At 43.2% G+C, this 15,733-nt stretch overlaps 1 protein-coding gene across 3 annotated transcripts; it reads right to left on the bottom strand.

Annotated features, from left to right (window-relative positions):
- Positions 1 to 1,670: 1,670 nt before the first annotated feature.
- MFAP5 (microfibril associated protein 5) lies at positions 1,671 to 13,505 on the bottom strand. 3 transcript variants are annotated; one of them, XM_019961613.2, is made up of 10 exons: positions 13,372 to 13,500; positions 12,847 to 12,906; positions 11,285 to 11,320; positions 8,322 to 8,366; positions 7,805 to 7,837; positions 7,370 to 7,405; positions 5,787 to 5,816; positions 4,801 to 4,888; positions 3,788 to 3,861; positions 1,671 to 2,107 (listed from the first exon to the last, which is right to left on the bottom strand). In XM_019961613.2, exons 2-10 carry the CDS (start codon positions 12,902 to 12,904, stop codon positions 1,995 to 1,997), a joined length of 513 nt encoding a protein of 170 aa, XP_019817172.1. In that variant the 5' UTR covers positions 12,905 to 12,906; positions 13,372 to 13,500; the 3' UTR covers positions 1,671 to 1,994. The 3 variants fall into 3 exon arrangements, with proteins under 3 accessions (XP_019817172.1, XP_019817173.1, XP_019817174.1); XM_019961614.2 differs by lacking the exon at positions 7,370 to 7,405 and having other exon boundaries at positions 13,372 to 13,505; XM_019961615.2 differs by lacking the exons at positions 7,370 to 7,405; positions 7,805 to 7,837 and having other exon boundaries at positions 13,372 to 13,505.
- Between the last annotated feature and the right edge of the window lie 2,228 nt (positions 13,506 to 15,733).

The raw sequence follows: 15,733 nt of genomic DNA, 5'->3' as shown, positions 1-15,733 counted from the left end.
TAAGCTGCTTCTTAACAGACTTTCCTAGTGACTCAGACTTCCCCTGGTGGCTCAGATGGTAAAGTGTCTTGCATCTTGCTTACAATGCGGGAGACCTGGGTTTGATCCCTGGGTCGGGAAGATACTCTGGAGAAGGAAATGCTTCTTGACAGCAAGAATCTAGTCCTCATATTGGTAGTTTTTCTGCAAAATGGAAGGAATCCAACCCTTACCAAGTGGACTTCTGCCACAAAGAACTGTCTCAAAGTCCCCTCATTTCTGTTTGAATTCCACTGGCTTTTTGGAAAGGTTCTGCGTTATCTCGATGAAAGCATCCATGATGTTTAATGTGTCACTCATAACATGGTTTTGTTCTATGACGTTGTGGACTGTTGTCCTAATATAGAGTATTTCTCTTCTTTTAAAGCAGACATGATAGTTGTGAATTAGACTGCATTTAGGCTTCAAGCAATATGAACAATGCATTTAAATCTCATCGTTGAATGAAAAGAAACCTCTGAATAAACATAAATTTCTTCCATATTAAAGATGGGGCAATTAAACCAGGGCTTAATATTGAGGGAAACTGACTGATCTGAGTTTACCTGGTTCCTGCCAGAGCCAGGATAAGAATTCAGGTTGTCTGAATATTGTGTTTCTTTTACTCTTCTCTGTAAACCATAGAGTATACTTTGTACTTGCCTATTAAAATTCAGGTCTGAATTCCCTTCTTTGGCCCCTAATCAGATTATTCCTGAATCCATCTGCATGATAATCTCTAGATTATGGTGATGAGGATAAAAGAAGTAGCAACAGCTCCAGGAACTTCAGAGCAATGATCTGATTTCAAGTTAAGCTGTCTGATTAACTTGTGGAGGTGGAGGTAGAGGTGGAGGTGCGCTAACCCCATTACCACTGCAAAGAATAACTACACAAGACTTTCTAGCTCTGCTTGGTGATTGAATAACTGACCGCATGAAAAACTGGATACCTTTATACCTGGTGTACTCCTCTCTCTAGCCTCAGCTTCTGAGCTTAGCAGAAGACAACACTTTGGGTCTTTATAGTAGGACTGAATAACTCTTGTTTCTGGAGTACTTTCTAGAACTACAAAATTACCATAATCCTTCTCATAAAGAGAGCATATGAAGAAGGCTGAGCCCCAAAGAATTGATGCTTTCTAACTGTGGTGCTGGAGAAGACTGAGAGTCCCCTGGACTGCAAGGAGATCAAACCAGTCAATCCTAAAGGAAATCAACCCTGAATATTCAATTGGAAGGACTGATGCTGAAGCTGAAGCTCCAACACTTTGGCCACCTGATGCAAAGAGTCGACTCATTGGAAAAAAACCCTGTTGCAGGAGGAGAAGGGGACAACAGAGGATGAGATGGTTGGATGGCATCACTGACTTGATGGACATGAGTTTGAACAAACTCTAGGAGATAGTGAAGGACAGGGAAGCATGGTGTGCTGCAGTCCATGGGTGTAACTGAGTGACTGAACAACAGAGGACATACCAGGCAAAAGTTAGGACAGTCCAGCAAAATAGTAGGAATAAAGAGGACCACGTAAGTGAATGGGGAGTTAATCTAGGAAATGCTTGAATGTAAAATATTGACGTTCTGTAGTCAATTGAGATTGATAGTGATAGCATCTTCCCCCCTAAGATCTATCTCAAACAGATTCAGTAGTTAATATTTTTAATAATTTTATTCAAGTTTATTTTCTCTTGACATTGTACATAGAATGTTTCTATCTAAGCGACACGTTAATCATTTATCTACCGGGTCTATGATATGGAGAAGCAGCAAAACCATGCAATACTACAAAAACTATATGTTATGTACTGAAAAATGACAAAGTGGGTAAAAAAAAAAACTGAAGAAGTAGGGGCAAAAGCTAGACATTGCAAAGGGATTGATTTAAGAACTACTCATGTCTATGGGTTAGCTGACAATGGTTGGACAAGGAGTTCCCTCCCACCCACACATTCTTTGCTTCCTCTTCCTTGTTGATCACAGACCACTGGGTCCCTGCAAATTCACATTATCACAGGGAGGAAGGCGGAAGTAGTTGGAGCGTCGGAGTCGCCTTGGGGGCAGACCAGCCTTCTGACGGCAGAGTTCATCTAGAAGAGAAGCAGAGCATGTTGAGATGAGAATGTAGGAAGGTGGCCAGGGCTCCAAGAAAAGAGAAGAAGAAAGAGGAGACTGCAGGGTGGTGCAGTGAAAGGGTTGAAGAGAAATAGATCAGGGTTAGAACCTAGGATCTGTAACTTAATGGTTATTTACTCCCTACCAGAAAGAGTCTTTTCTGAACCTCACCATCCTTTTCTGCAAAACAAGCATTGAAATACCTGCTTCAAGAATGTAGTTGAAAATGAAAGACTGGATGCAAAAGAACTGAGCACAGGTGGTCAGTTCTTATTCACACCTTGCTTCCAATTCTTCTAATTGTGGACTTATTAAACAGCAGGGAAAAAAAAATTAGGTCCAGTCATTCAAAAGTGTTTACTGTGTGCAAATGGCTAACTTTAGCAAGTCCCCCGAGACACTTGAAAGTGCCTCGAGTCCCAGATACTCATCCTCAGTGTCAAGGTGCTTCCCTTGCAGGTGGCTTGCAGAGCCAATGAAGGCAAGGGGTAAGTTTCCTTCTGCGAAGTTAAGTACAGCTCTTACTCAGAGGGGGTTGGTGCAAGGCCGGCAGCTGAGTCAGAGTGGCTTTTGCATGTGGTGACTTTGACGACGGCAGCCATCATCTGGGGCTGGGCCAGGGGAAGGTGAGAAATAGTGTTTTCACACCATACATAGTGTCTAACCACACATCTGGACTCTTGTAATTTTTTTTTTTTTAATAAAATCTTTCTACTTTGCTCTACCTCTAAAATTTCACAATAAGCAAGGGAAATTATTCTTGGAATTGGTAGACTACTGTAAAGGTAGCTGGTGTTCAGCCAATGTCTAAGTGACTTTTTATGTATCCAAATGTTATAGTCTCTAAATTAGTGGCTTTTTCCCCACCTGGGCTTATGAACATGGCTGCAGGACTAGTAGAGATTGTTTGTTTTTTTTTTTGAGATTGTTATTTGTAATAGTGGACTTGGCTTTTTATCTCTGGTGAATGATCTTCAAAGTAGCAGAGCATCCGAATGCACTATCTATACATAAGAGAAGTTAGGGGTTGCTGTCTAGTTGGAAAGGGATTTAGCGGTGCTTTCTTAAGGGTTATCAATTTTTTAATGTTAATAATGGAAGATAATTGCTTTATGATGCTGTGTTTCTGCTGTATGACAAAGTGAATCAGCTATGTGTTGTTTACTTGCTCAGTCATGTCTAACTGAGTAGCCTGCCAGGCTACTCTGTCAATGGGATTTCCCAAGCGAGAATACTGGAGTGGGTTACCATTTCCTTCTCCTGGGGATCTTCCCAACCTAGGGATCAAACCCGAATCCTCTGCATTGGCAGATGGGTTCTTCATGGCTGAGCCACCAGGGAAGCCCTATATGCATTCATATATCCCCTCCCTCTTCAGCCTCCCTCCCTCCTCCTCTCATTCTACCCATCTAGGTCATTACAGAACACAGAGCTGAACTTCCTGTGCTGTACAGCAGCTTTGAGGGTTATGAATATACCAAACATGGTGCTTTCTTTATATTGTTTATTGGGGTAACTAGGTGGAGCAGGAACTGATGGAAGTCGGAGAGCAGCCTAAAGCTCCTCCTCCACAGCCACATCTTGGATCTGTTAGCACCTTGCCCCAGTTATCAGTTGCTCTCATTATTGTTCCTCCCCATCAAAGCTAGTCTTACCTTTCATAGCTTCGTGTTCTTTACAGACAAGACGGGAGCAGATCTCATTGTTGATGACGTACATACGCCGTGAACTGCCATAGATCCAATGTCATGGTGCAAGAAGGATATGGAAAAAGCATTGAGAGGGAGAACTAGCCTCTGCCTGAGATGCCTCTTTCAACTCCTGGAAATACTTGGATTTCCTTAAGTATTTCAGACTTCCCACTCCCACCCCTTCAAGTAGTGTAGAAGATAGAATGGTATCGATCACGCTTGTTAGTTACAACTTTGCACATTCCACCTAGACTCAAGCTCTAATACTTCCCACACTACTCCCTACTATTTTCTACCTTCACACTTGCATCTTCAGCTCCAGCTTATTTCTTGGATGTGATGAATTTGATAAACCAGTGTTTCCCTCATGACCATCCTTCCTCTAGTACTCACCGTCCTTGCCTTCAGCATCTACATTTGTTAGTTAAGCTGTTCCGTGTGCCTCAATCCAGACTCAAGGTTCTTTTTTCCTTCTATCATAATACACTTCCCATTACTTATTTCTCAGGTCTTAAGTCTATTTGCTTTTTTTTTAAATATTTTTATTTTTTAAAAAGCTTTTTATTTTGTCTTGGGGTAGAGCTGATTAATAATTTTGTGATAGTTTCAGGTGAACAGCAAGGAGACTCAACCATAATATACCCGTATCCATTCTCCTCCACGACACTGAGCAGAGTTCCCTGTGCTATACCTTAGGTCCTTGTTGGTTCTCCATTTTAAATACAGCAGTGTGTACATGTCCATTCAAAACTCCCTAACTATTCCTCACTTGCGTCCTTCCTCAGCAACCGTAAGTTCATTCTTTAAGTCCGTGCAGACTCTAGGTTCTAATTGGCACCTTCGGAATAGCTTAAAGGGTGATGCTTAAAACTTCTGCCCCCTTAGAGGCTGAAATTCCAGAGCGGGTGCTCATTAAATGGTTACTGACATGAAAGCGCTATCATGGGTGGCTCTCTGGGTGATATGGGACCCTTTACCTGGTGAAGCATATCTGATGGAGGCATTGCTTGATTGGCCGATGCACGGAGTAGAGTCTTGTGCAGGCAAATTTCTCATCCCGGCACTCTGAATATACCCACCATAAAAAACACATGGTTAGAGGAATGGAGGAGGAGATAGAGAGCTGGGAAAACCTACAGAGTAGTCTCTACAGAGGATCACTGTAAGCTGGGGTATGTTCTTCCTGTAACCAATACAAAGCAATAATGTCCATCTCTTTGTGACCCCATGGACTGTAGCCCTCTAGGCTCCTCTGTCCATGGGATTCTCCAGGCAAGAATACTGGAGTGGGTTGCCATGCCCTCCTCCAGGGGATCTTCACGACGTTGAACCCAGGTCTTCCGCATTGCAGGCTGATTCTTGACCAGCTGAGCCACCAGGGAAGTCCACAAAGCAATAATAGATGTTGGCTAAACAATGAAATTTAGGTGCTTCCCTACCTGAAAGGAAAGAGAATAAAATAGTCCCTGTGGGTTCTTCTAGGAAAAAGTCCTTCTAGGGTTAGACAGGTGGCAACATGAAAGATGAAATGCTAACAGTCATATTCTGAAGAATTTGAATTCTAAAGTGGGTCACTATTTCTCTGTTGGTGGTTTTTAACCCTAGCTGCACATCAGAATTACCAGTATGTTAGAGAAAGCATGACATCTACAGTAATGCTGAATCCTTGAGGTCACTTCCTGACCCACTAACAAACAGATGATGTTCAAAGTTAGTTATGGAGAGGACTGTTCTGGGACCATGCAGTAGTGATCCCATCTTTTCCCCATGACCTTTAGAATAGGAACTCATAGACACTGAGGTAGGGTGGGAGGGATATGAAGACTACAAATATTCTTTGAAAAAGAATTGGAAATAAAACTAGAAGATGTACCAAGTATTCTCCCAAGAACAAGGAGATTAGGCATCTTCAGAAAGGAAAAAAAAAAAGCTTAAGAAAAAGACAGGCAAAAGACAATCATACCTGTGGTGGTATTTTTGTCGTTGAGTGAGGCTGAAAGGAGGAAATTTTATTCAGTTATTACTGGTTCTAGAAGTCACTGCCCTGTAACTGTCATGCCTTACTTGAGACCCACGTGTGTGCTCAGTCATGTCCGACTCTTTGTAACCCTGTGGACTGTAGCCCACCAAGCTCTCTGTCCATGGGATTTTCCGGGAAAGAATACTGGAGTGGGTTGCCATTTCCTTCTCCAGAGGATCTTCCCGACTCAGCGATCGAACCGGCATTTCCTGCATTGAAGGTGGTTTCTTTACCCCTGAGCCACCAGGGAAGCCCCAGTCCTAACCTAGGGGCAAGTTAAATACTGGCTGAGTTTGTAGAATGGAGAGTAAGTCAAGGAGTAAGATGCATCTTGAAGAAATGGACTAACCACGGGAGTTAGCTGTAAAATGTTATCGGAAGGATTGCTAATAGGATACTATAGGAAGAATGTTAGCTGGGTGATCTCATCTATCCCCGATTTCTTTGTTTCCACTGCACTGGTTCGTAACTGCAGCATGCAGGATCTTCACTGGGGTATGCGGACTCTTAGCTGTGGCATATGGGATCTACTTCCCCTACCAGGGATCGAACCCAGGCTCCCATGGTTTCAATCACAGGTTTATATGCTGAGAATTCTCAAACTTCTATGTCTAGCTCAGAACTTTCTTCTAATAAGCTCCAGGTCTACAAATTCAACTGCCATTTTCTGGAAGAGCTCATGGATTTTTTTTTTTTTTTTAAAGATCCTTGCATGTCTCAAACTGCCTTCTTTCCCTTCACCAATTCAAAATGTTCAGTGAATGGTGCTACCATCCACCCAATAGCTACCATCTATCTAATAGAAAACTGGACTTCCTCTCAACAGTCTCTGCTCCCTGACAGCTCATTTCTCTCCCATACCTCTAACAAAATAATTCAGGATATCATATTTTATTGGGACTAGGCAGCAGTGTTCTTGCTGGCTTTCCAATTCAATAATCTGCTTAGAACTTTCCTTTGCATGAACTGTTCTCTGGCTGGTTTTCATTTCCATCCTAAGCCTTTGCCCATATTGTTTTCTTTACCTGAAAGCTCTTCGCCTTTCCATTCACTTAATTCACTTCTATTTGTTTTCCAGGAATCAACCTAGTCAATGTGCCCTTCAGAAAAGCCTTTAACTCTCAACACTGAATATAATCAAGGACTCTGAGATCTCACAGCTTCTTTTGCTTGATTATATATGTTTGGTGAAACTGAATAAAATTATCCATTCCTTTGTCTTATCTCATCTGTTAGACAAAAGATGTTTAGAAGAAAATCAGTTTTGTTCACCTTTACCTTTACCCATTCAATCTTGGAAACTTGGAGAGAAAAATCAAACCTTGGCAGTTTATGTATCAAACCACAGTTCTTGCTTGTTAGGGGCTCAAACATGTCATTAATTTAAATTAAACTGTTGGACAAATGCTCTGCATAACATGTAGTCTTATTTAGGGTTCTTCACCAGCTGTACTGTCTTCCATCATGGGTATTGCGGGAAGCCCAGAACAGCCCCCGTGGCCCTGAGGTCCCAGATCTGAACTCACCCAGGTCATCGGTGGAAGGCTGGATATCAGCCAGAACTGAAAAGGCACAAAACAGTGATGTGAGAAGGGCTCCGGTTTGACAAAGGGGAAGGCAGAGTGCAGGAGGGAGAATGTGGGTAACAGGAAAAAGCTGAGGCAATGGCTGGGTTTTTTATATTGTGTCCAGGGGAAGAGAGTTCATTGAAGATAATTTTTTTGAGCATTATTTGGCCTGTTGACATTGGAAGTCTTTATGTATGTTTTTTAAAGCTATGAATCCACTTTTTTTTTTTTTTATGAATCCACTTTGCTTCCTCTTTTTTAGGGGGCCAGGAGCATCTTTTCTTTCATCCCCTTCCCAGTGATAAAAATTATAAGATTAATTCAAGAGCTAGAATAAATACTGTGACTATTAACATGAAACGTGCCATTTTTAAGAGCTGGAGTGAAACCTACCTGTTTCATCTGTAGCAGGATCATTCACCAGATCTGTAAAAATACGATAGATGCAGGGAATGGAAAAATGCAAGCAGGAAAAACAGCAAAGGGAAAAACAGGGTGAGGCATGATGATCTAAAAGGAGGCAAGATTGAAGCGAAAGAATGCGGACTCTTGGGGAGAAATATAAGGGACTATCACAGAAGGAAAAGGAAGTGGCAAAAAGATTGGGCATGTTTATAGCCTTGGTGGCATCTAACATAGACAACAGGGCTCTGAATCTGTCTCTCTCTCTTTTTAAATATATTTATTTATTTGGCTGTGCCAGGTCTTAGTTGCATGCAGCATGAGGGATCTAGTTCTCTGAGCAGGGACAGAACTTGGGCACCCTGCATTGGGAGCGTAGAGTCTTAGCTACTGGACTACCAGGGACGTCCCTGAAACTCTTTAATAGTCTTCCTCTTACTTTATACAGACATCATCCTGAATCCTTCTAGCCACAGTGTGAGAGCAAGGAAATAAAAGAATATCTTACTAGGATCTTCTGTGAATGTTTCTGAAGTCACTGTGGTCACATCATCTGCATAAAAACAATCAGAAAACACTTTCTGAGCATTCTCTTCCCCTCATCCCCCACCCCTGCACTCCCAAGAAGTGAAATTGTCAAGCACAGAAGCCATCATGTAGTAAGATCCTAAAAGGATTTTTCTTTGTTTCCCAACCAAAGTCCTTTCCCCTGTAACCCAAACAAATGTCACACTTTTCCTACTCCCATGAATATACTCATACAATCCTAACCCTAGACTGTCCCTTTCCCATTGTTCTTATTTAGAGGAATGAATGAACTACGTGGCCATCAGATAGTCTACTGATTAAACTTTGGTTCAGCATTGGACTGCAAGAATGACTTCATCCTAACAGATAATAACTGATACAGCTAGTTAGGGATTACTATGGGCTTGCTTTACAGATGGCAAAACTGAGCATCAGCAGAATAAATAACTCATCCAAGGTCATAGAGCTTGTTGATGGGCTGATGACCTCTTTGTGATACTTATTTAAATGAAAATTGTCTTTCTCAAAAAGACTGTGATTTTTTAAAAAAATCTTTTGACTGTGCTACTGGGCATGTGGGATCTTAGTTCCCCGACTAGGGATTGAACTGGCACCCCCTGAAACGGAAGTGCAGGATCTTAACCACTGGATCACCAGGGAAATCCCCAGACTGTGATTTTTGACATTCGTGATTTTGATATTTTTGGATATCTGATGATACTCTCTACACAGAGTTCACAAGAGGTTACATTGGTCGTTTTCTGATGCTCACAGTGACAAGTGAGGTAGAAAGAGAGGAGAGGAGGGGAGATGCTTTGCTCTTGACCCTTGGAAAGTAAAGACAAAAGAAGTGAAAAATGGTCCAGGTCTTAAGATGGAAGATATTTGGATAAATTAAGAAAACTTCATCTGAAACTGTACATAACAGCAACTCCTGAAACAAATAGTCTCTGTTTTAATAAGCAACACAAAAAAGCAGTGTGAAGAACTAGACGTTTAACAAACCTCCCATCTGTAATGAACCTTCACTGTAAAAGGCTTATAGTCATTATCGGTTTTACCCACTAGAGGTCAGCAAATCCGCATAATACTTTGCCTTGAGGTCTGCATGCAAGTGTCAGATTTACAATCTGGTGAGAATAGCATTTTTATAAAGCATATCAGAGTTACTGATCCTTGTACTAGAAGCAAAACACAAAACATTGTAAAGGAATTTCCCCTGCTTATTCCTCACTCATCTTTTAGAAAAAAATTCCAGATAGAAAGGCATCAGATGGGACAGGAACCTTTTTAACATCTTTTTTAACACTTTTTAACATAAGCTTTCTTCTTTCCGAGCAGATTTTGATAAAAAGGAATTCAAGTTTGCTCCAGTCCCACAGGATAAATGAAAAACCACTGACCCGATTCATTCCAGAGGCTGTAAGAAGGGAGTGGATTTTCTCCGGGGTGTAGCCAATTCCTGTCCTGTTTCCATTTCTCTCCAGCTACATTCCAGTCCAACCACTCACAGAAATAGAGGAAGCAGTGGGTGAACAAAGGGTTTGAGAATATCCTAGCTGTGTTTTTAGAATTTCAGGCACAGTACTAGTTTTCTGTATATCCCTCAGTTTACCCACCTTTTCCATGAGCTACCTCCATAAAAGCTTTATTAAGGACTTATGAAGGTTTTCTGAGAAGGAATCTTATGGAGACATTTTCATCAGCTCTTACAATATTTCTGCTCAACAAGCATCACAAAGTCATAAAATAGGACTGGACCTTAACCAGCCCAAAGAAAGGAATTTGGATTTGTAGTTGTGCTAGTGCTGGGACTTCCCAGGTGGCTCTAGTGACAGAGAATCTGCCTGAAATGCAGGAAACATGGGTTCGATCCCTGGGTTGGGAAGATCCCTTGGAAGAGGGAATGGATGCCCACTCCAGTATTCTTGCGTGGGAAATCCAATGGACAGAGGAGCCTGGCGGGCTACAGTCCATAGGGTCACACAGAGTCAGGCACGACTGAGCATCTGAGCACAGCACAGCACAGGGCTGAAATAAAATCTGGGTTCAAAAATGTAAGGATTCAGACCAGAAAAGAGCAAAGGGTTTTCTGTATTTTTATTTTTTCTACCAAGATGCACAGTAAGAAATTATATTGTGAGCCAGTATACACATATAAAACTGAAAGAAGAGTAAAAATAATACTTCTGTCATCTACTTGCAGTGTACTCTATCTTCTAAGAAATATTTATTTAGGCTGTGCAAGGTCTTAGTTGAGGCTCTTAGGATCTTAGTTGTGGCATGGGGGTTTTGGTTCCCTGACCAGGGATCAAACCTGGGCCCCCCTGCATTGGAACCATGGAGTCTTAGCCAGTGGACCACCAGGAAGTCCCCAGGGTACTTTGTTTTTATTTTAGTCTATCTTAACTCATTAAAAGCACCAGTTGTGACCTACTCATTAGATCTTTCGACTCATTAAAGGGTTATATACTGTAGAGCTCTCAAGGGTTGGGAAAAGCAAGAGAAATTATAATTATGTTGATGCCAAGAGGCAACTGCAGATATTGAATCGAGCTGAAGGAAGCGGACCTTTGGAAGCCAAAACTTATGGATTCTGTCTCATTGAGCCACAATTTCTCTGTAGGACTGGGAAGACTTCTTTTTCTGTCTGCATTTTAGTTTTTCCACTCTTACATAGATAGGAAAATCCTGTTAGGAGTAGCAGGCGTTATCCGAGGGTGTGGAAATGAGAAGGACATAGAGATTTGAGTGAAGTTATTTCAGTAGTGAATGAGAAAGTTTTATGAATGGGATGACAGGATTGTTGAATTCAATTCTATTATTTTACACACCTGGGCACTTCATCTCTGTATGGTATGACAAATTCTTGGAACTCTGACCATTTGGTTCCATTGTCCTGATAAGAACCCCAACAGAGCCCAGATCCATGGGATCACTTACCTCCTCGCTGTCCGCTGACCCCTAGGGGTGTCCGGCCTGCACAAAGGAAGGAGAAGTATGTGAATGCGTCCAGCTCTATACCTCATAAAGCTTTTCTGAGACGAACCAGAAAATGATGGGAAAATTGCTGTACTTTATCTTGCCATGTTTTATTCTGTTACAGCTCCATATAGAAAGAGGCAGACTGTTAGTATTACACACAGACCTGGAAGCACTCAAAGACAGGAGACTGCTGAGCACAAAGGGGAGCCCTGACTCAGGAGGCCTCTTGTTCTCAGTCTGTCCAGAAGGGGTGGGGTCCTGTCCACCCTCAAGGCAGCAGCCCTTCCTGATGGCCTGTCCTTCCGTCCCCACAGCCAGCCCCTCCAGCTACACTACTGAAAAAGACCCCAAATGATTATCTCACAGTCTGTGTTGGGCAGAATAAGAAAGAAAAAAAGAAAAAAGAGTAAGATTTTTTTTTTTTTTTTTTTCTGGAAAGTCCAAGGTTCACAGAGTGGCCAGTCGTCTAGTTCAATTCTGTACAATCTATGAAGATCATTTTCCTTTTGCCTATAGAGGCGGCAACATTTTCTGTATGCGCGTGAATCTGCTTGTGTGAGTCTGGTGCTTGTGTTTGTTAGGTTAATATATCCCCACTGTTTTCCTTCACAGTTTTAAGATGTGGTGTGTGCTCAGTCACTCAGTCTGACTCTTTGTGACCCTATGGACTGTAGCCCGTAAGGCTCCTCTGTCCATGGGATTCTCCAGGCAAGAATACTGGAGTGGATTGCCATGCCCTCCTCCAGGGGATCTTCCAGACCCAGGGATTGAACTTTTATCTCCTATGGCTCCTGCATTTCAGGGCAGGCAGATTCTTTACCACTGAGCCACCAGGGAAACCCCTTCTTCATGGTTTAAACTTGAGTTTCTTGTGAGGAAGTCCTTATGTCTGTGTACACAATTGTATACATCAGCTTCTCCTTTTGCTTTCTTTTTTCGGTGGCGGGGGCGGGGGCGCAGGGAGTTGCTGGGATCTTAGTTTCCTGACCAGGGCTTGAACCTGGGCCATGGCAGTGAAAGCACTGTGTCCCAACCACTGGGCCACCATGGAATTTCCTCCTTTGGTATTTGTTTCCCTGTTTGTACATTTATGAGAGTGGCCCTCTTGGTTAATATGCATTTGTGTGTATCTTAGTTTTGCTTTAATTTCATAACTCTCAGGCTGCCTGCCTTCCCCCAGATCTGAGGTCATCTCCAATCACATCCCTCTAATCGCAAAGTCTTTTCTTTTCTCTCTCTCATTTTTTGGTCATGCTGCAAGGCTTACAAAACCTTAGTTCCCCAGCCAGGAATTGAACCTAGGCCCTTGGCAATGAGAGTGCAGAGTCCTAACCAGGGGACTGCCAAGGAACTCCCCGTGTTCTTTTACTTCTCTTTAATGGGAAATTCTAGAATTAAATAGCAAGCATCTCTCCTCCCATTCCCCTTCAGCCTCCTTCCATCCTCCCTCTAACATACACCTCCACCCACCTAGAGGAGCTGACATTTTAGGGAGAAAAGAAAAAAAGGTAGGGACTCACCAGAGGACATGATGAGGGCGGTGAGAAGCAGGAGCACTTTGGGTCCAAAGAACGTCATGTCTGACAGGTGAGTGGGGAGAGTGGAGACTGTGATCAGCACTTCCGCTCCAGGCAAGCATATCTATAGGATGCCTTGCTTTCCAAGGTCTTTCCTGGTCCCCCATAAGTCTCAGACCCTTCCTCTCTTTTCTTCCAACACTTCTTCAAACTCTCTTCTGTGATCATTTGCCATTATTCTCACCCCTTCTTTCCCAGCAATTCAGGAAATTTTATACTGATGGAATCCCCATCCACCCCATGGCCTCTTTAAACCCTAGTATCTAAACTTTTGTTTTTATATCTGTTACTTTTTTGAAAAAAAATAATATCTGCTCATCTAAGTTTCTCCTCATTTGAATTCCATGGATAATTGGGATGTCTAAATCAGTGACATTCTCCATTGCCTGCTTCCAGCCCTTTAACACACACACACACACCCCCCCTCCCTCTGTCTATTTAGGGTTTTAGACAATCCAAGCCACTCACTGTTGATGGTTCTCTGCTCTTTCCACCGAGCCCTTTGGTTGTTGAATGTGTCTCTCTCCTTCTCTGTTCCACTTTGGCTGGGGTGTAAGATGAACAGGGCCACTCCCTGGAAAGGACTTCGAATTTGGCCTACTCTGAAACAATGAGATGAGGGAGAGCAAGGAAGAGAGAGAGAGAGAGGGAGGGAGGGAGGGCGGGAGGGGGAAAGCCAGGCTAGAGGAGTCTGATTCAGTGCTACTATGATGCGGGGAGGATAAGGGCGATGGGGCTTTGCAATCACTCACACCCTCGTTCCAAAGGTTATGATCACACTGATGAGAGATGGTGCTGCTGCCTTGACGGGTTGGCTCAAGCTCATATATGCCTTTCTTCCATGAACCACCATCTGGCCCCAGTCTCACTTTGTCCTTGGGTTACTTTTTACCTAAAGAGAAAGAAAAAAAACAAACCCGCTGAATCCGTTTCTGTGTCTCTGGCTGTCTTCCATATTTGAATCATTCTTCCAACCCCCTTTCTCACTTTTGTCTTCTTAGAATTCTACTCCCCCAAATGTCTTTGTTTCTTTGTGTCTCTCTTTTTTCTTTTCCTCTTCTTGACCCACACATTTAGCCTCCCCCCGCCCACCCCCATAATCTCATTTATTGCCACATCCAAGCAAACAGACACCACACGAGTTTTGTCCAGGAGAAGGGCTGGCTGTCTTAGGGTTAGGGAAAGTTAAGGAATATAGGACCCTCATCCTTTTGTAATGTGGAGGAGCTTCATGAGAGAAGACGCCAGCCTTAGGCTGTCTTTTGGTTTTGTTTAAGCTTATGTTAAAAATCTTGGTTTCTTGCCTTTGAGGACAAAAATGCCATCAGAAGGCCAATGAAAATTGGGAGCCAAGTTCATTCTGCTTGCTTTGTTTCCCATCATATCACATAATATGTATATAACACTTTCTCTGATCCAGGAGCTATAAAAACTTTGTCTTTGCTCTTATTCCTAGAAACTCTCATGCTTAGACCATTACAACATCTCCACTTCAGCAAGAATAAACTTGAATGACAGAAATGCAAATCTGAAAATCTGACCTCAGGTGCACTAGCAGGGTGTCAAATTCAAGTTATCTGTTAGCCTCCTTACTCTATATTCCGTTCCCTAAACAGCTAAATTAGAGAAGCATCCAGGTAGACCCAGGTGGCTCAGTGGTAAAGAGTCTGCCTGCCAATGTAAGAGGCTCAGGTTTGATCCCTGGGTTGGGAAGATCCCCTGGAGAAGGAAATGACAACCCACTCCAGTATTCTTGCCTGGAGAATCCCATGGACATAAGATCCTGGTGGGCATCCATGGGGTCAACGAAGAGTCGGACATGACTGAGCAACTGAGCACCAGCACCAGCACAGGTAGACAGAGCAGATAATACTAATGTGTTACGGACCAGAAGAAAGAAGAAAATTAATGATGTAAGGGAAGAAGGGAGGAAGGAAGGAAGGGAGCGGTCCTGAGGATGGAAGAGCTATGGACATAGAAAGAAGCAAATAGCACCTGTGGTTTCTCTTTGGAAGCTGTACCTGCTCCATCTCTGAACTACACGGGTTCTGGTTAGTTCCCAGAACAAATCTGTGGGCCAAACCCAAGTCTTCCTCACCAGCCTGGTCCAAAACTTGATCTTTTTCCATCTGTTCCATAACGAGAGTGCAGAGGCTGCAAAACAGATGTCTGGGGAGAGCCAGAGCAAGGAAAGGCAGGGTGGTGGGTGTGGGGAAGGAACGAAAGCAGACGCAGAGCAGAACTCAGGCAGGACGCACAATAGAGGGCCTAGACACACTCATGTTTTCCGTGAAGCACAGACAGATGGAGGAACTGAACTCCGGCCAGTCGTTTGGCAGGGCCGGCAATGACCTCAACTTGCTGGCCCAGCCAGAGACTGTAAGACTGTATCTCCGGAAAACCTCCCCAGGCAGTAGGAGGGGGCGCTCTCCTGGGGTCCCAGGGGGCGGGGAGTCTGAAGTTAGAGCTGAGAAAACAGGGACAGAATGTTCAGAGCAAGCAGAGGGAGAAGGCAGGCAGCGAGTGGGACCTCAGAAGGAAGGGAGGGGGGAAGCTGGAAACAAGGCGGGAACTAGTGAAAGCAGAAACCACCCTGTATTCTTGCTGATCCTTCAAGGATGTCATTTATTTGCAAGTACTTGGGTTGATTTCTTATTCATGACCTTAGAGAGCTTCAGATTTACTTTTCTCTGGTGGTTATCATTATAATTACATCAAGTCAAAGTCAGCACCCGTGGCCCAGGAATGAGCAACGGCCACCCAGAGACGTGAGCTGAGACTCTACCCAGGGGAGACCTCCCTGAGCTGCAGTCCGTATACTCATCCAATA

The sequence above is a fragment of the Bos indicus genome, chromosome 5 (genome assembly GCF_029378745.1).
Source record: "Bos indicus isolate NIAB-ARS_2022 breed Sahiwal x Tharparkar chromosome 5, NIAB-ARS_B.indTharparkar_mat_pri_1.0, whole genome shotgun sequence".
Lineage (NCBI taxonomy): Eukaryota > Metazoa > Chordata > Mammalia > Artiodactyla > Bovidae > Bos > Bos indicus.
The sequence above is the reverse complement of the archived record's forward strand: the minus strand, read 5'-3'. Positions and strand labels throughout refer to the sequence as shown.

Excerpts from the sequence above, each read along its gene's own strand:
- MFAP5 (XM_019961613.2), bottom strand. The coding sequence starts at position 12,904 with ATGACGTTCTTTGGACCCAAAGTGCTCCTGCTTCTCACCGCCCTCATC. Across the intron at positions 7,838-8,321 it reads AACATTCACAGAAGATCCTA|ATCTGGTGAATGATCCTGCT; the intron begins GTAAGATATTCT and ends GTATTTTTACAG. Across the intron at positions 3,862-4,800 it reads CATCAGATATGCTTCACCAG|TTCACGGCGTATGTACGTCA; the intron begins GTAAAGGGTCCC and ends GATCTATGGCAG.